Source organism: Aristolochia californica, unplaced genomic scaffold, assembly GCF_029961685.1.
Source record: "Aristolochia californica isolate CCGP_79_NKW_82.1479 unplaced genomic scaffold, dmAriCali1.0.hap1 SCAF_4, whole genome shotgun sequence".
Classification (NCBI taxonomy): Eukaryota; Viridiplantae; Streptophyta; class Magnoliopsida; order Piperales; family Aristolochiaceae; genus Aristolochia; species Aristolochia californica.
In genome coordinates this window covers 39,892,910-39,912,433 of record NW_027182103.1, presented here as the reverse complement: position 1 = coordinate 39,912,433, position 19,524 = coordinate 39,892,910, and the positions used below count along the sequence as shown (strand labels likewise).

Genomic DNA, 19,524 nt, shown 5'->3' with positions numbered 1-19,524 from the left:
TTATTACCACACGAATAAGTTATTCAATGTATAATTAAATATATTAATATATTTATTAATTGAATTAGATATTTTTTTGTGCATTAATATGGTAATTACGTGAGCCAATGAAATAAGCACATGATTAATTACAAGTAATAAATAAATAACGTTATAAATTATTTTTTAATAACGTAAGATATGTTTTAATATTAAAAACCAATAAGTTAATAAAATAATAAAAAATTAATATAATAAATAAATTTATATATTTATCAATAACATAATATATTTTATGTTTTACTAATTAATAATATAGTCACAAAATTTAAAACCATTGGTTTAATTAATTATAGCAATGAGATAATTAAACCAAAATAATTTATCAAATATTTATTTTAATAATATTTTAATTATGACTATTAAATCACTATTTTAATATAGTAATTATAAAATAAATATATTAAATAAATAAAAATAATTATTTTATAAATAAAAATTATAAATTAGTGATTTTTATGATGATAATTTAATTTTTCCTAACTTAGGAAAAATTAAACCATTGTCTTGCGCGTCGTCTTCCTCGACGGTGAGGCAACGTTGACAGAGGCGGCACTTCGACGGTATGCTAAGAGAGAGAAGAGAGGGAGGGCGAGAAAGATGAAAAGCTGGGAGGCCAAGAGGCTCTGCAACATATGTTCGGCCTCCTGTGATCTACGACAGAGGTCGAGAGGGAGAGGAGAGGGAGGAAGACCGACAAAGTGTGTGGGGGGGGGGGGGGGGGAAGCCGTCGCCGAGGGAGGAAAGCCTCCCTCTCCTCTCCTCTCCCTCTCAACCTCCTGTACTCTGCAACGGAGGTCGAGAGGGAGACCGGAGAGAGATGCCGCAGCCGAGAGAGGGGGTGCGGGAACGAAACGAGAGGGGCACACTCGTTTCATGTACATGAATGCCAAAATTGGGCGAAAAGTACTTTCCGTCGTTTATGCTTTGGACATGATCTCCTAAATCATGTTAATCATGTACATGACTTGAATTCCAGCTGTCCACTAACGACCTCAGGACATGAACTAAATAATGTGACCGAAGTTCATCACCCCAGTGACCTAAAGCCATTACAGCTCCAGAATGTCATTAATGGCTTCATCAAAGAGTCTCCTTTGAGCAAACTGTTTGAAAAATACGACAAGTAACATGTTCAAAGCACTCGGCACGATGAAAATTTTGTGGATTCTACAGGAGGGAAGTGGGATCACTCAATCAGTGGGATTTCGGAAAATAACTCTTTTGCTGGTTGGATAAACACGTCAACGGCAACGAGAAAGTTTTGCAATTTGCAAATTACCTGAATCCATTGTATATTCTATTCTAAATTTCTGATACATCAGAATCATTCTGTATTCCCATGTGCAGAAGAAAGAGAATCCAAAAAAGAAATGTCTAAAATTAAGTACATGTAATTCTAGGTGTACGCATACTTCAAAGCGCAGAGAATCATTGCTCGTTTGGCAATTCCTTATTGCCCAATTTGCACAGATCATTTCATGTCAACCAATGGGAATTTATCTTTTCTTTTTTCCTCTACGACCGATATTATCTTCTTTTGCGCTCGTCGGGTTCCTTCCTGTTTTGGACGCTAGTGTTTGTGCCGCCAAGGTCCTCGGCTGCTTTGTGGCTGTTTCTGAGGTCGACAGTAATGGCTGCCAACTTCTCTTCACTTCTGAAAATAAAAATCAAACCGATAGCTAGTGGAAAAAGAGGATGTAAAAAACGAAACAGGATAAAAGCAGAGGGCAGAGAAAAGAAAAGGCTCTGACTCTCATGCCTTGGAAGCTGCTTGAGATGTTCTGCCTTTTACTGTTCCTATGATTTGGGGCAATTTAGAGGTAAGGAACGGAAGAATTTATTGCGTTTGGGCGTCGAAGTGGGCTTGTAAAGAGGAGTGTCTATTTCAATTTTTCCTTTCTAGGTATCTCTTCTTTGCTTGTGAGTTATGCCTATGCGTCGCTTGCAAGCTTCTTCTTCTCTGAATCTAAGACTGAATCGACCTCTAAGGTTCTTTACATGACAAGAAAAGGGTACCTAGTCTCTCTGTTACGACACATAAAAAAGAAAATCTTAGCATTTCATCCTGGGTCATGAGTTGCAGTTCAAGCTCTCGATTTTGACAAAAGGGTAAGTAGTTTTGAACAATATATCTGGTGTAATTTTATGTTTGCAATACTTCTCTTATAAATCCATTTGTAGTGGAAAATTTTGGGGTTTAAACGGTGAAGTTGAATATTTCAGTTTATGGGTCCACGGTTTTTTTTTTCTTTTTCTTTTTTTTTTTCACCTTCGAAGTAAGGATTTTGGTCGGACAGGTTTTGATTTGTTTTCTCCCCAATCGGCTTCAGGATCTGATCTTTTATGGAGTCACATGAGCGAAGGTTTTAGCCTTCTAATTACCGAAGTTGATTGTTTTTCTGCTGATTCTGTTTTCGTGTTGAGTTTCTGGTATTTTAGTCATATTGTGAGTTTCGTGATCCGTTAGACCCTGAGGTATTTGTTCGGCATTTGGTTATCTGCTCTTTACCAGAAAAAATTTTTCTTACTGAATTTCGGAATCATCCAGATACTGGTTTTTTGCTTTTTATCCGGCAGTTTCTCCTTCATATTGCTCGTCTGCTTGAGTCCTTTCTTCAGCAGCAAATGAACTGTTAACCTGTCTTGTAGGTGAACCGTGCTCCTGCATAGAAGTGTTAAAAACGGGTTTTCCGCCAATAATGGCGATGGAGAAACAACTGAGCTTTCGGCTGAAGAGAAAAGCTAAGGAATCAGCAGCGAAACGAGGCGACTCAGCACTTCATGTGGCTGCGAGGGCAGGGAATCTGGGGAAAGTTAAAGAGATACTGCAAGATGGTGATGAAGCCAATTTGAAGGAATTGGTCTCCTCGCAGAACCAAGATGGAGAAACACCTCTTTATATTGCAGCTGAAAACGGCCACAGTCTTGTCATTGGTGAACTCCTGAAGCATTCCGATATACAATCTGCTGCTTTGAAAGCAAGAAATGGTTATGATTCATTTCATGTGGCAGCTAAGCTTGGTCATCTCGGTGAGCATCTGATTTCTCTCTTTTACCTGCTTGTTGAAATCTATAACGTAGCCTTCATTAGAAGACAGATTATGTGGATTTCAGTCTTCTTATGCAGACTAAGGCGTGTAATTGTTATACAAGACTGAAAGACAACAAATGTGTTTTTTTTTTTTTTCATCTTCATCTTCCAACTGCCTTGCAAATTTTGTATCTTATTTCTGCCATTTATTCTGATTTGCAGAAGTTTTGAAAGAGCTTTTGCAAGCTTTCCCTGAGTTAGCAATGACTACGGATTCATCTAACTCAACAGCCTTACATACTGCTGCCAACCAAGGCCACATAGATGTGGTCAATCTGCTTCTTGAGAGAGACTCCAATCTTGCAAAAATAGCCAAAAGCAATGGCAAAACTGCACTTCACTCTGCTGCAAGAATGGGGCATCTAGAAGTGGTGAAAGCTGTTCTCAGCAAGGAGCCCACTATTGGTTTTAGGACTGACAATAAGGGACAGACTGCTTTACACATGGCCGTGAAAGGAAACAAGGTCGAGATTGTTCTTGAATTGCTTAAGCCTGATCCATCAGTTATTGCTTTGGAAGACAAGAAGGGAAACACAGCTCTGCATATTGCAATCAGAAAAGGCCGAACTCAGGTTGATACAGTGATTTGATTTTAATCATTATACAATTCCTTGAAAAGATTTCTATACAGGAAATAGGTATGGTACTCTGCCAGTTCAGAGTCATGAAGGAATATATGGTAGTTTTAACATTTAAATAATTTTTATAATGCAACAGATGCATATCCACTGAAGAAATTTTGGGAGCCTGCAGGAATTTTATTTATCTAAAGAGTGTCGTCCTGAAACCATTTTTGTCCTATCAATTGACTAATTGTTGTTGGCTTGGTCAGATTGTGAAGAGTCTATTGTCAATTGAAGGGATTGACATAAATGCAATCAACAGGGCAGGGGAAACCCCACTAGATGTTGCGGAAAAATCCACCAACGAGGAGCTTGCACCCATTCTGAAGGAAGCTGGGGCATTGACTTCAAAGGAGCACAAAAACCCACCAAGTGCTGCTAAGCAATTGAAGCAAACGGTCAGTGACATAAAGCACGAAGTCCAGTCCCAACTCCAACAATCCCGTCAAACACGGATCCGTGTTAAAACAATTGCAAAAGATCTAAAGAAGCTTCACAAAGAAGGTCTAAACAATGCTGTAAATTCAGCTACTGTTGTGGCTGTACTAATTGCCACTGTTGCTTTTGCTGCAATCTTCACTGTTCCTGGTCAGTATGTGGAGGATAAGCATCCTGGAAGTACTCTTGGGCAGGCCCATATAGCTGACAGAGCACCTTTTATTATCTTCTTTGTGTTTGATTCTGTTGCCCTCTTCATCTCTTTGGCTGTTGTTGTGGTGCAAACATCAGTAGTGGTTGTGAAGCATAATGCAAAGAAACAAATGATGTTTGTGATCAACAAACTCATGTGGACAGCTTGTCTCTTCATATCAGTGGCCTTTATATCACTAGCATATATAGTAGTGGGTTCCCATGGGCGGTGGATGGCTATATCTGCTACTGTCATTGGCAGTTTGATCATGTTGACGACCATTGGGTCCATGTGTTACTTTGTCATTTTGCATAGAATTGAAGAATCAAACATGAAAACTATACGGAGGGCATCGAGAAGCAGGTCTGGTTCTTGGACTTTGTCAGTGGTTTCAGATTCTGAATTACTAAGCAATGAGTACAAGAGGATGTATGCACTGTAGTACTTCATGAAATCAGAAAAGACACGTGCCATAGATTTAATCTTTCGTCTCATAATCCAAGAAGAGCAACTTTCTCAAACAGGATGTGAAGCCATGTATGCTGGACACAAGGCTTCCGCTGATTCAGTTGGGAATACTCTGGTTCACATTATTGCAGCAGACCTGTACCATATGGGAACCCCCTGATGCCTGGTTTTGAAAGGAGATGATACACTGCTTAGTATTACATCCCTGCTCTGGCAACAGGGTTTGGCTTCTAATCCAAGTGGGTCTATTCAGAAGGGTGCATGTGATGCAATTCTGCATGATTCTACTGAAGTCAAACGTCTTGGATAAGTGACTATGATCCTTTCCTAATGCTGTGAAATTTTTGCACCAGCAATATAATTTTTCTCCTGGGCTTCATGATATCATCTTGGCCTCTAGGAAAGGTTACTCTTGTGTTGTATGTCATCTTGGCTTTAGATAGGTTGAATCCTTTCAGGCTTACAGGCACAGACCACTACAGAACTCCTGAGTTCAATCCAATTTATCCAACAGCAAGAGCTAAGATGATACTAATGGTGTTTCTTGTAAAAGGTTAGTTATGTATATGCACTACCAAGAGTCATGTCTGTTCTTTTAGTTAGAAAGTAAATGGTTATCTTCCAGCTGAGTTTTTAAAAATTGGAAACAAATTGTCCTGGTATTATTCTCTGGGATGTGATCTCAAGCAGTGGAGCGAATAAAGAATGCACTACTTGTTTGTGTTTCATAATGTTTATAAACAGGTCAATACGATTACGGGAGCTCGAGTATCCCTTTTAAAATTTTGACAGTAGGATTCTGCTGGCTTCTGATCAAGGTATTTGAGCCCCGTCTTGCAATCTGATCCCTTCATAAGCTGATGTTTCTATATATAACATTATCAATTTTCACCCAGGAATTCTTCCAAAAGATGAGAAGAAATGCTAGGATTAGGCAAACGGAGGATTTCTGTAAATCTTTAGTGTTTGAGGTAGATTTTCAATGTTGATAACTAGCTGTTTCCAGGTTCATCACATCACCTGGGAGGGACAACCCTTGGCAGCAGGGCAATAGTTTTGATCAATCACATATTGGGTTTTGCCATTGCAGGACCCTGGAACATTACTCCTTCGACAAAACCCGTGACTGGGACTTTCCCAGGATTTGATCCATAACCCGTTCTGGGTGCCATTAAACACCACATTATTGACTGTAACAGTTTTGAAAGCCTTCTTCATCGAGTGCTCTCGCTAAACTTCCTATGCTGCGAGATGGAGACGGTTGATCAGTATATATTACTAAGAGAATGTGAAACATGTACTGGTTTTACTTCGGAAGAGTCACTCACCTCAATGCATGACCAGGGCCACATGCAACTTGTTGAATCCACTCCAGGCCCAATTGCGATACAATCATCCCCGGTCTTTATTGCTGTGTTCAAGATTTTCAGGTTGCCTGATTCTTCGGCATGGATACCGTCTGCATTTGGGTTCTTTTCCGAACAGCGTTACTGGAGTAGTAGATGACAATGTGAAAGAGCTTGCTGTTGATGGATGTCAAACCTTCTGCCACGATCCCTTTCGAGTTGTAAAAGGCTAGTGACTGCAATGAAAATGTTTATTGATGTCGATACAGTAATTAAGCATCACAAATTAAACTTGTTAAGAAGATTTAATTAATCTTCGAAATCACCACAAATTAAATGGTGAGATTCACATTTATTGGTCTTCGACTTCTGTTTCCGGTAATGGGAACTGGTCTTCTGCTACTGTTACAGGTCCCCTACAAGCAGAGCGTCAGATTTGGAACAGATGTGAACTTCGGAGCAAAAAAATTAAAAAATAGGGCGTGAAATACTTTTGGTAAAAATATCGGTAACCTACAGGTGAGATGACACTACTATGTGTGAACTTTGTCAGCAACATCAAGTTCTCGAATGAAATGATAATTTAATTCAACATGCTTGACTCGCTTGTGAGATATTGGATTAGAGCTCAAAAATATTATATTTTTGTTGTCACATAAGAGAAGAGGTCGATGTAGGATAAGAACGTGTGGATCACAAAGAAGATGCATAAGCCAAAGAAGTTTAACTGCAAAGTGTGCAAGAGCACAATATTAAGATTTAGCACTCCAAGAAATCAAATTGTCTCCAAGATAAATAGAGTAACCAAAGGTATAACAAGGAAGGGGTTTTGTATAAAGAAGACTAGGTTCCAAAAAGTTGGAAAAATGGAGAGAGGGAGGGGGTTGAGCCTGAGATGTTTTGATTAAAGGAAAATTTTGTTCATCAAATTGAGCATGGCGGGTGATGTAGTTCTGAGAGGTGATGAGATTAAGGTAGCGAAACCCTTTACAAGAGGGATTATAACCCAAAAAAATATAGGGAATACTGCAAGGTAAAAATTTATTAAACATATAATCACGTAAGCAAAGATAAAGACAACAACTAAAAGGATGAAAATTTTCATAGTTTAGAAAGGAACCATATAAAAGTTCAAACGGTGATTTACTTCCAAGAAGTGATGTGAGCAAACGATTGATGATGTAAACTACCCAGAAACAAGGAGAGAGATGTGAGTGAAAAAGAAGTGTCAAACCAGTCTTAGTCACATGACAATGTTTATGTTCAACATGCCCATTTTGGGCATGAATATATGGACAAGAAAGTTGACGATGAATGCCAAATGTATGAAAATGAGTTTGAAAGCAAGTGTTAGAAAATTCACCCCTGCCATTACTTGGAAAATTTTAATACGGGTACAATAGTGATTTTCCACAAGTTTTGGAAATTGTATAAAAACATCATAAAAATCAGATTTGAATTTCAAAGGATAAAACTCAGTAAAACATGAAAAATCATCAATGAAGATAATATAATAAGCAAATCCTAAATGGGATTTCATAGGTGAAAGGTCACATATGTTATAATGAATAAGATCTAACACATAAGACGACTTATGTTCATTACGTGGATATGAAATACGATGATTTTTTGCAAGTTGATATGTACTACATAATGATGGAGAGGGCAATAAGGATGTAAGATAAAGATGTCCTTATTTATGCAAAGAAGAAATAGCAGAATGCTTTACATGTCCAAGGTGAACATGCTATAAATCATAAGAAACATGTAAAGATTTATTCTTAAGGACAAAAATAAGGATAAGGTTGCCACGTTCCTGCACATATAATCCTCCATCTCTCTTACCGGTTGCCACCACCATTCCTGTGAGACGATTCTGAATAGTGAAAAAATTATTAGTAAATGTAACGGATAAAGGAAAATCTTACGTTAATTTACTAATGGAGAGAAGATTTTTGGTGAGATGGGGGACAACTAAAACATCTAACAACTGGATATTTGGGGTAGGAGAGAGAATACCATTGTGTGAGATAGGTAAGGTGGCACTATTTCCCACAATTACAGAGTCCTTATCATTGTAGTGAGTGGACTGATCCAGGATGGATGAGTTATTGGACATATGAGCCGAAGCTTCAGTGTCCAAGAATCAGTCAGAGGGCGCAGATCCATTGACAGAGCACGATCCAATGAAAGCTTCAGCAAGATGGGCATGTGATACTAAACTCACTGCGGGCATAACCCTGGTTACATCGATCAACATAGTGACCTTCAAGACAACATATCTAGCAATGAGGAGGGCGGTGCCATTGACCAGAATGAGTTTAGCCTCGGTTGACATAATGACGGCCAGAACCATTGGTGTGGCCATGGGTGCGACCAGAGCCGCGGTGGGTCGACCTGTCCAAACCACTAGATGCGGCAGTGAAAGTAGCAACGGAAGAAACAGAGCTCTCGAGGGATTTGTGGAAGAGCTCAAAACTCTAGGCTCTAGAGACGAGATCGGAGAAACATGGGAGAGGTGTGAGGGCCATTTGGGAGACGGAGGTGGAGAAATCAACGCCAAGTCCATGGAGAGACCAGTGGAATCTGTCGGTGTTGTCGACAGGTTTGCTGATCTTGTGAAGTTGGTCAGAAAGATCCTTGAAAATAAGGGAGTAGGCTGCAACGGATTGATTTTCGCACTTTAGCTACTGGAGGTCATCCTTGAGATGAATTTCGAAAGCCTTTGACTGGTGGCTAAAGGCATTTTTTGGCAAAGGAGAGGGCAACAACTTCGACCATTGCCTCCTCCATGAGGGAAAAAAAGAGGAGGCTGAGAGATCGACTACTCCACGTTTAATGGTAATCATGTACATTAGGGTATGAAAGGGCAAAAGACGTGAAAAGGATTTAACAACTATTGAAGTTTGACCCGAGAGACCAACTATTCCACGTTTTGAACCATCGAGATCAATGTCATGGATTTGACGGAGAGACGATCGAGTAGGCCGGAGACTTAGAAAAGGGCAGATTTTTTTTAAAATCTCTGTGAACCGAGTCGGGCACAAGATTGAACCACCGACCTGGGTTCATGTGCGTGGGTTGGCAAAAAACAAGAATCTCATTCTCAATATCGCATGGGGTCCTTAATTGCATGACGACAGCTGGTCGACTGCTACGAGGAAGTGGGCAAGTGGGTGATGGAGAAGGCCTGGTTGCTGGTTTAGATCAAAATGACTATTTTTTTCTGTCGCATTGACTGTGTGGTTTCGGCGAGGTTGGTGAAGTCAGCGAAAGAAAAGGGTGTATGCCGGATGGCCTTCGTGTTGGGACGGATCACCGAACCGATGCCGGCAGCGAGAGTGGTGACTATGTCAATGCCAGGAGACAGGTGTTAGCCATGCTGAAAGGGTTGGACGTTAGCCGCACATTTCTCGTTAGTGATTGAGGGGTTGGTGGTCAGATCGCGAGATATTGTTGTTTGCGTTTGGAGAGACGATTCTTCAACAGCAATGACAAAGTGTGCAAATTTAAGCCTGGAGAAAAAGGACCTGTCGAGGAGAAAGGGATCGATGAGACTGATCTGATACCATGATAAGATTTAATTAATGTTTGAAATACCAAAAATTAAATGGTGAAATTGACATTTATTTATACAGACTTTACAATAGATTTTACAACCGTTTTCTACTTCTCGCGATCTGGTCTTCGGCCTCTGTTTTCGGTAATGGGAACTGGTCTTCGGCTGGTGTTACTGTTATGCACACAATAACATTATTATTTTAATTTTTTTCTTTAATTTACTTTATTTATTTCAGTTTTAGGCCATAAGGGTATTTGTTTTAATATTTTATCTTAAACCCTAACAGGGTGAACCCTATTTAAGGGGTAAGAGTAATGAGAAAAGACAAGCATTGATTTTAGGTCAATTTTAGGTTAAACTGGCTTGGAGCTCTCCTTGACAAGTTTTATGGTTTTCAAGCTTCCCTTTGGCTTGATCTTCGTCTTCCTCCCCATGTCTCCCTACAATTCCACATGGTATCCCTACAATAACCAGTGGCAGATCCAATACCGTAACGACGAATCCTTGTGTCAGATCAGGGACCATAATAACATTTTTATGCACATAATAACATTGTTATTTTAATTATTTTTCTTTTCTTTACTTTATTTATTTCAGTTTTAGGCCACAAGGGTATTTTTGGAATATTTTATTTATTGGGGGTATTTTTGTAATATTTTATCTTAAACCCTAACAGGGTGAACCCTATTTAAGGGGTAAGAGTAATGAGAAAAGACAAGCATTGATTTTAGGTTAAACAGGCTTGGAGCTCTCCTGACGAGTTCTAAGGTTTTCAAGCTTCCCTTTGGCTTGATCTTCGTCTTCCTCTCCATGTCTCCCTACAATTCCACATGGTATCCCTACAATAACCCGTGGTAGATCTAGGACCGTAACAACAAATCCTTGTGTCAAATCCGAGACCGTAACAATTACAGGGTATTGTTCACATTAAGGAGTGTTGAGTTTGGATGAAAAGGGATTAGAACCTACCGAGGCACCAACAAGACTATCCAAGCGAGCTAGCTAACATGCCCACAAGCTAGAGCCTCTTCCGTTACGATATTCCCAGATGATCGATACTCCAAGAATTTGATTCAACTCTCATTTTTAGTCATGTCCTTGTAGTCTGTTGGGGCTTCCAGGATTCCTTCCAACTGAAGCGTTATGCCAGTAAGTTTCTAGCGGGGGACATTGTAAGTTTTTAATGAAAAAAATATTTATTCACCATGATTATAACTTAAAGAGTACAAGGGTATTTATACAAAAAGGTGATAACGAAAGAATGGTATTTCTGGCTTGATAATCTGTCGGTTCCGGTTCGGTGATCCGTTGGTTCTGATGATGGAAGCCTGATCTGTAGGCTTCCGTTACAGTGCCATATCATTCACACACCCCACAAGCTGAGCATCGTATTGGAACAAAAGTGAAGTTTGGAGTGAAAAAATTCAAAGAGAGGGCATGGAATACTTTTGGAAAAAATATCGGCAACCTGTAGGTGAGATGACACATATTACATGTTTGTCAACAACAACAAGTTCTCGAAGGAAATGATAATCTAACTCAACGTATTTGGCACACTTGTGAGAAATTGGATTGGAGCTGAGGAAGATTGCACTTTTGTTGTCACATAAGAGAAGAGGTGCCTGTGGAATAGGAACATGTAGATTACAAAAGGAGACGCATAAGCCAAATAAGTTCAGTTGTAGTGTGCAGAAGAGTATCAGATTTACAACTGGAACGTGATACCATAGGTTGCCTTTTAGCACTCCAAGATAAATGAAGTAATCAAAGGTGAAACGACAAGTATCAGGACAACTAGCTCAATCAACATTAGAGTATGCAACTAGAACACTAGGAGTAGCAGATAGTCGAAAGGTAAGGCCAAAGTGAATGGTGTCTTTGATGTAGCGAAGAATATGCTTCACAACAAGAAAATGTTCTTCAATGGGAGCATGCGGGAACTAGCTAAAAGAGTTGACCGCATGGGCTATGTCAAGGCGAGTGATGGTCAAACATTGAAGGGCGCCAACGAGAGACCTGTAAAGAGTGGGATCTGAAAATAGAGAGTCATCAATGGACAAATGTTGTGAAATGACCATAGGTGTAGGAACCTATTTTCTATCAAGTAGCTGAGCACGAGTAAGAATATCATGTTCATATTTGAGCTGAGTGTTAAATAATCCATATGTAGTTGGTGAAGCTTCAAGGCCAAAAAAGTAACTGAGCGGACCCATATCTTTAGTGGAAATTTTAGAATTAAGCTCACGGATGAACCAAGTTATAAGAGTTGAGTTGTTGCTAGTAATACTAATGTCATCAACATAAAGGAGCAAATAGATAGTGTTTGAGTGCTTATGAAAGACAAATAGAAAAACAACAGCACAACTGCTAGAGAATCTAAGTTGAGTGATATAGGAGCTGAAGTGTTGGAACCAGGCACGATGAGCTTGCTTGAGAACAGAGAGCTTTCTCCAATGGACAAACGTGATGAGGAAAAGGAGGGTCAATGTATCCAGGAGGTTGTTCCATATAAACATTTTCAGTGAGAGTACCATTGAGGAACACATTATTGACATCAAGTTGGTGAAGAAGCCATTTGTTGGTCACAACAATAGAGAATACAACTTGGACAATAGTAGCTTTTACCACAGGGCTAAAAGTGTCAGTGTAGTCAAGACCAAGGACTTGAATGTAGCCCTAGGCAACGAGGCATGCTTTGAGATGCTCAGTGGATCCATTAGGCAGATATTTGGTCTGAAACACCCATTTGGAGCCCACAATATTGGTGTTGGCAGGTTGAGAGACTAAAATCCAGGTCCAAATATTTTGCAGAGATTGAACTTTTTCATCCATGGCAGCAAGCCAAACAAGATTCTCAGCGGCATATTTGAATCTTATGGGCACAATAGAAACAAGGAGAGCAGAGAGAAGTCCAGAGAATCCCACAATACCTAAGTTAGCCGGATGGCATGATTTGAAAATATCAGCTTTCCTTCGTGTAATCATAGGGTGATAACCCAACAGTAGTGTAGAGGCAAGAGCAGGAGGAGATTCGTGTCTCGGTAGGTTCTGGACTGGAAGTCAGGTGTGGCGAGGAGGGACCTGGAAAAGAATCAGTGGCCCGCATAGACTCATCGACCAAATTAGTACAAATAGAACATGGGTTAAATCCGAATTGAGTAATGTGTGGAGAATGGTGTGAGGAGGAAGGAGGGGTTTTTGTTTGGATAAGATTGGGTTCCAGGAAGTTGGAAAAATGGAGAGAGGAAGGGGGTTGAGCCTGAGATGATTATATAAAAGGAAAATTATTTTCATCAAATTGAGCATGACGGGTGATGTAGATCCAAGAGGTGATTAGATCAAGTTAGTGAAACCCTTTATAAAAAGGATTGTAACCCAAAAAAAATGCAAGGAATACTACGAGGTGAAAATTTGTTAGACATATAATCATGTAAGCAAGGATAAACATGACAACCAAAGGGGTAAAAAATTTTATAATTTGGAAATGAACCATATAAAAGTTCAAACGGTGATTTATCTTTAAGAAGTGATGTGCACAAATGGTTGATGATTTAAGCTGCAGTGTTGAAGGCTTCAACCCAAAAGCGAGGAGAGAGATGGGAGTGAAAAAAAAGTGTCAAACCAGTCTCAGTTACATGACGATGTGTGTTATGTATGTCCATTTTGGGTAGGTGTATATGGACAAGAAAGTTGATGATGGATTCCAGAGGTACGAAGATGAGTTTGGAAGCAAATACTAGTAAATTCGCCTCCGATATCACTTTGAAATTTTTTAATGTGTCAAAAAATTTTTTTTCACAAGTTTTTGAAATTGGGTAAAAATATCATAAAAATCGGATTTAAATTTCAAAGGATAAAACCAAGTGAAATGGCAAAATTCATCAATGAATATAACTTAATATGCATATCCTAAATGGGATTTGACAGATCGAATACATGAGACGACCTATGTTCATGAGGTGGATAAGGCATACGATGATTTTTCGCAAGACATAAAGATGGCGAAGGCAATAAAGAAGTAAGATAGAGATGTCCTTGTTTATGTAAAGAAGAAATAATAGAATGATTTACATGTCTAAAGCGACCATGCTATAAATCATAGGAAGCATGTAAAGATTTATTTTAAGGACAGAAAGAAGGGTAAGGTTGCCACGCTCCAACACATATAAGCCTCCATCTCTCTTACCAGTTGGCACCACCATTCTTGTGAGACGATTCTGAATTGTGAAAAAAATGTTAGTAAATATAACGTTAAAAGGAAAATCATATGTTAATTTACTGATGGAGAGAAGATTTTTGGTGAGATATGGAACAACTAAAATATATAACAATTGAATATTTGGGGTAGGAGAGAGAATACCAGTATGTGAGATAGGTAAGGAGGCACCATTCCCCACAATTACAGAGTCCTTACTCATGTATGGAGCTGATTAATCCAGATTAGATGCGTTATTGGACATATGAGCGGAAGTTTTAGTAAGATGGGCATGACAAGCATATTGTATCGATCAGTATAGTGACTGTCAAGATGGCATATTTGATAGCGAGGAGGGCGGCGCCCTTGTCCAGAATGAGTGCGGCCCCGGTTGACATAATGGCATCTAGAACCATTGCTTCGACCAGAGCCACGACAAGTTGACCGGTCTAATCCACGGGATGCGACAGTGAAAGAAGCAGCGGGAGAGACAGAGCTCTCTAGAGATTTCTGAAAGAGCTCAAATCTCTTGGCTATGGAGACAAGGTTAGAGAAACGGGGGAGAGTCGTGAGGGCCATTTGAGTGGCGAAGAAGGTAAAAAATTCTGCGCCGAGTCCACAAAAAAACTAGTGGAGTTTGTCGGTGTTGTTGACAGGTCTACCAATAACCCTTGAAAATGCGAGTATAAGCGACAATGAATTGATTTTCGTACTTTAGCTGTTGGGGATCGTCTTTGAGATGGATTTCTCGAGCCTTCGACCAATGATTGAAGGCATTTTCCAACGCAAGCCAGACCTCGCGTGCAGTGGAGAGGCCGATGACTTCGACCATTGCCTCCTCAGTGAGGGAGGAAAAGAAGAGGTTGAGAAGGCGTTGGTCCATTGCTCTCTAGGCCAAATATTCGGTAGTAGGAGTGGTAGGATCGGTGGCGGCAAACTAAGGTGGTGGTGCGAGGATGTCGTCCACATAGTTGAAGAGATTTTGAATTTCCATAAGAGGAAGAAATTGCCTTTTTTTACAGGAGGTAGGTTGTGGAAGAGAGTTTAATGGTAATCATGTGTATGAGGGTACGAAAAGGGAGAAGATGAGAAAAGGATTAGTCATCGTAGGAAACCTCTTTTCCAACTAATAAACTCAACATATTTCTTCTCACTAATCTATGTGGGACTATTCCTTAACACTCCCTCTCACGTGTAGGCCATTTGGGCTCTTACATGTGGATAATTTGGGTGGGGGCCCATATATGAATTTCTGGCTCAATGATCTGTCGGTTTCGGTGATGGAAGCCTGGTCTACATGCTTCCGTTATGGTGCAGTGGCACCGAAGAATGCCACGTCAAAATGACCCTTCACACAAAGGAAGGAAAGGAAGAGAAAACAATTGAATGTATTTGGCGGGTCCAGCCATATATTTGCAATGTTAGATGGAGAAGCAGAGAAGATGCCCTCGAGTAGTAGTACGTGGTGGCTTGAGCTGTGAAGGACATAAGAGGATGCTCGTAGTGGCCGATTATATAAGCAAGCAGTCCTTAATTAGTAGGGGAAACTCAGATGCTGAAAGGTAATGAAGATTCAAAGAAGGGCCCGTTTCTTTACAAAGGAAGGAGCCAAGCTTTCAGAATGTTCATTTGCCAGATTTCGTGAAACAGAATACTCCTCCGAGTCTCGATTCCAGCGAATTGGTGCATGAATGCGCAGTTCCTACGTTAAGTTTCTTTATTATATGACAACATCAGTTCAGCCAGTTTTCAGCCTCTAATGAGGCTCAAAGCAGATGAAGGAATTGAAAATTTAGCAGTCAAGGACATTTCTATTTCGTTTATGAATTCGATCGGGGATCTGTGGAGTGCTTCGAAAGAAGACAGCGCAGTGATCGGCTGTGTTTAAGCTTCTGTGCTTCATTCGAAGAAAATGGTTGCTTGAGATGGAAGATTGAACCAGGGCTGAACCACCAATCCGCACTACTTTATATTCAATACGGTAATGCATATTTGACGCATGATAATGCAGAATAAATACGTTTGTTTTCGACCAAAATGCCATGGTTTGGTCGGAAAAGTAATGTCCGGTCAAAGTTCGCAAGAAAATAAAATATCGATTTAAGTACTCGTTACTCAACTAAAAACCTTCTAGTTTCGATTAAAATGTAAAAATTTATTTGGAGTTCATAGTCAATATTTCCATATAACATGCTTAATTACGTCTACTTAATTACTTAGGATTTTTGAACGCTTGCTTTGGTCAACACGGGGAATTTATCATTGTTCTTGCAGGGCTCTGTAGTAATAACTGAAAGAGGTGAAGATTGTTCTTGCGCTGATGCAACGAATCGTTTTACCCAATCTTTATTTCTGTTTTTTTCTACAACAATAAATCACTTTCACAAAGGTGTCTAATCATTTTTACGACTTCCAATCTCTAAGAGTCCCTAAAAGCAGCTCGCTGGAATGACAGAACCAACGGCAGTTCCTTGGGCATTTTTGCAGAACGACAGAGCTGGCTGAGAGGAGAGGTACGTGAGTTTTATATCCTGCAACTTTATTCCTTTGCAGGGAGAAGACGCGCTGCAGTTGAATTTCATGGCAATCTCAGTTGCTGACGTTCCCTTGATGCTTTTATACGTCAACCCACTGATCTTTATACCGGAATTCTGAAAACAAGAAAAAAAAAAACACCACTGGATTTTCATGTCTGTAAGTTAGAAGTCTTTCAGTTTATTGTCTTCATCAGAGATGTGTCGCTTACCTGGTTAGGGCAGCCACCGCTTCCATCGCAAAAACTCTGATCGATGATAATCGGGTTTCTCACATTGGACATTACAGCAGTCTGGAACAGCACCCCGTTAACAAACCCCTTGCTAGGCCTCGCCCATGTTTTGATCCTAAACCCGTTCATCGTCCCATTGAAGACCACATGCTTCGCTGTCACGTTCTGCACTCCGTCTTCTTCCTCCGACTGCCCCAAGCTTCCGATACTTATCCCATGCCCAGGCCCGCAGGCAACCCTTTGCACCCACACGTTCTTCGAGCCGGGGCCAATGGAGATGCAATCATCTCCAGTCTTGATGCCGGCGTTGAGAACCCGTACGTTCGTCGATTGATGAATGTGTATTCCGTCTGTGTTTGGGCTGTTTTCTGGAGCAATAATCCTCACTCCTTGCAACGTTACTGAGTCGCAATCGTCGATCACTATATGATAGAATTTACTGTTTATTGATGTCAGGTTGGTCACCACCACGTTTCTGGAATTCACGAATTGAAGAGACTGCATGGAATAGAACTGGTAGTCATGAACATAGTCTATGTAAAATAAATCAAACTTGTTGCTACGAGCTAGTTCAGAGTAATTCGTACCCTTGCACCAGTAGGACAGTGATGTCCTCCCTTTTTGCAGGCCCAGAGGGTTGATCCTTGCCCGTTGATGTAACCACCGACGATGGAAAGGCCCTCCGCCCTATGGAACTTGAGCCAACTAATTGAGCTACCCATGTCGTTATAGTCAGCAGGGGCCAACAGGATCCCATTCAGTTCAATGGTTACTGCTCTATTGATACAGGGGCCCTCGAAGACGGTCGGACGCAGGAGATAGGTCTTAGGCGGGACGAAGATAGTTGCAGGGAAGCGCGAGGCACAGGCCAGAGCCCATGCCGAGAGAAACGAACGGCTGGCGTCGGTCTTTCCATCTCCAATGGCACCGAAGTCTGCCACGTTAAGATTGAGATCAGCGGCTCCGTTTTTGGTGAGGAGGCAGAGAGAGAGGAGGAGAAGAAAAACGAGGCTGGCCATTAGAGAGAAGCTGGTGAATATGCAATTCCTGGTCGTCGTTTTTAAAGAAGAAAGAACAGTGTAAGGTGACTATAACTCGAAGCAACAATCGCGACAAACTCGCTGGAGATTCTTCTTACCGCCGTCTTGAAGGATACGGAAGTCCGCCGCCGTCCCCATCTAATTGCCGGATAATGGTTTTCTCGTCTTCTCATCGGTGCTGTTTAATGAGAAAACGATTAATTTGTTGGTTAATTGAAGTTATATCGTAAAGTGTAGGTCAAGACGTAAGAGGAATGCATGAATTGCTTTTGCTTTCTGCTTCTGCTTCTGTTTTCATAAAAATTTAATCTATTTTAATATTTAATTATTAATTATTTATGGATATATCATTTTACTTTTTTAATTTATATTATTTTTATATATTGCTTCTTTTGGTTTATTATTTTTAAATTTCCTACTTAATTAAATCTTTATAGTATTTTTTAATACGTTTTATTCTGTGTTTTTAATATATTTTATATTTTCTTAAAAATATGCTAGAAAAAGGATATTGTTCCTGCGGCTGGAACAGCTGATCCTGTGCTGGCATACTTTTTTTTTCCAAAACAAGTGAATTCTTTCCTGTTTGGAAAGTTTCTGTTTCCGTCTTCATGATTTCTCAGCTGGATTTATCTTCCTCTGTTTGGAAGGCTCTCTCGGGATTTATCTCTGTTAGGAAATTCCTCTGGCTGTCTCCTATGCCGGCGTGAAAAATTTTCGACTGAAAGTTGCCGTTACTGCTGTCCATTCCATCCCTGCGTTACTGTTTTTTCGGAAGTTTCATTTGTGTCCTTCGCTGGCTCTCTTCCTCTTTTTTCGGAAGATTGATCTATTTCAAAAAGCTTCTCCCGGATCTCTAGTTCGGTAGTTGCCTCTACTGCTGTTCCGCTCTGTTCGGAAGCCGTAATCGCGAGGAAGATGAGGACCGAGTTTATGTTCGCCCAAGCGACAGCTTCGTTGCTATTGCCGGAGACGACGTTACTGTTGTGGAGACGTTGTTGCTGTTGCCGGGGACAATGATACCAGACTCCGACGAGTTATCGGCGTTTCCGAGTTTTCTTCGGCTGGTTTACCGAGCTTTTTGGCGCCGCGGGGAAGGCGTTGCCAAATTTAATTTTCCCATGGAAAAATTTAATCCAGCGCTGGTTATGACTGAGTCTCGAACGGACCCGCCCGAGTCAACCAAGAGAACCCAGCTCGGTTTTGATCCATCTCACTGCTGTCGAACAACACCAGCATGACCGAGTCAACTTGATCCAACTCGAACTGAGTCAACTTAATTGGGTCAACTCGGGTCTGGGTACTTGTTTTCTGCCTCTGTTATACGTATCCGTGTCCCGAGTTCTATACTTATTTCTTCTACGACTCGACTATATTGGTGTACAATTTGACTCGGCTCAACTCGGTTCCTTGTCTCCGACCAAATTATTATTTTGAAGTATTGGCATCTTATTCCTTGGTCACCATATTATTTGGTGCACATACTCGGCAATAAATTATTTTATGGGTCCTATTTGAAAGATTTTTATTATTTGGTACGTGTTATTAGGCCCAGGCACATTTCAGCTATTGCTATTGTGTCTCTTTAGCTGAGACATTATTATTGAAGAAGAACTTTTCAGTTGCTGACTGTTGTCAGCATTGGTTATTCTGATGAAGAAGAAAACACATGGTGACAAAAAAAAACTATCTTTTGGGAAATTACCCGTTGCCCCCCTTAATTGATATTTATTACTCCTACCATTTGAGAGTCAGTATC

The 19,524-nt window shown here is 40.4% G+C and overlaps 2 protein-coding genes across 2 annotated transcripts; one reads left to right on the top strand and one right to left on the bottom strand.

Moving 5' to 3' along the window:
• The first annotated feature begins 1,670 nt into the window (after positions 1 to 1,670).
• Positions 1,671 to 5,495, top strand: LOC137962261 (ankyrin repeat-containing protein At5g02620-like). The gene is made up of 4 exons (XM_068809026.1): positions 1,671 to 2,151; positions 2,692 to 3,072; positions 3,296 to 3,705; positions 3,966 to 5,495. The coding sequence occupies exons 2-4, from the start codon at positions 2,742 to 2,744 to the stop codon at positions 4,827 to 4,829; spliced, it is 1,605 nt and encodes a 534-aa protein (XP_068665127.1). The 5' UTR covers positions 1,671 to 2,151; positions 2,692 to 2,741; the 3' UTR covers positions 4,830 to 5,495.
• Positions 5,496 to 16,387: 10,892 nt separating this feature from the next.
• Positions 16,388 to 17,744, bottom strand: LOC137963329 (polygalacturonase-like). The gene is made up of 3 exons (XM_068810466.1): positions 17,313 to 17,744; positions 16,705 to 17,223; positions 16,388 to 16,609 (listed from the first exon to the last, which is right to left on the bottom strand). The coding sequence occupies exons 1-3, from the start codon at positions 17,742 to 17,744 to the stop codon at positions 16,388 to 16,390; spliced, it is 1,173 nt and encodes a 390-aa protein (XP_068666567.1).
• Between the last annotated feature and the right edge of the window lie 1,780 nt (positions 17,745 to 19,524).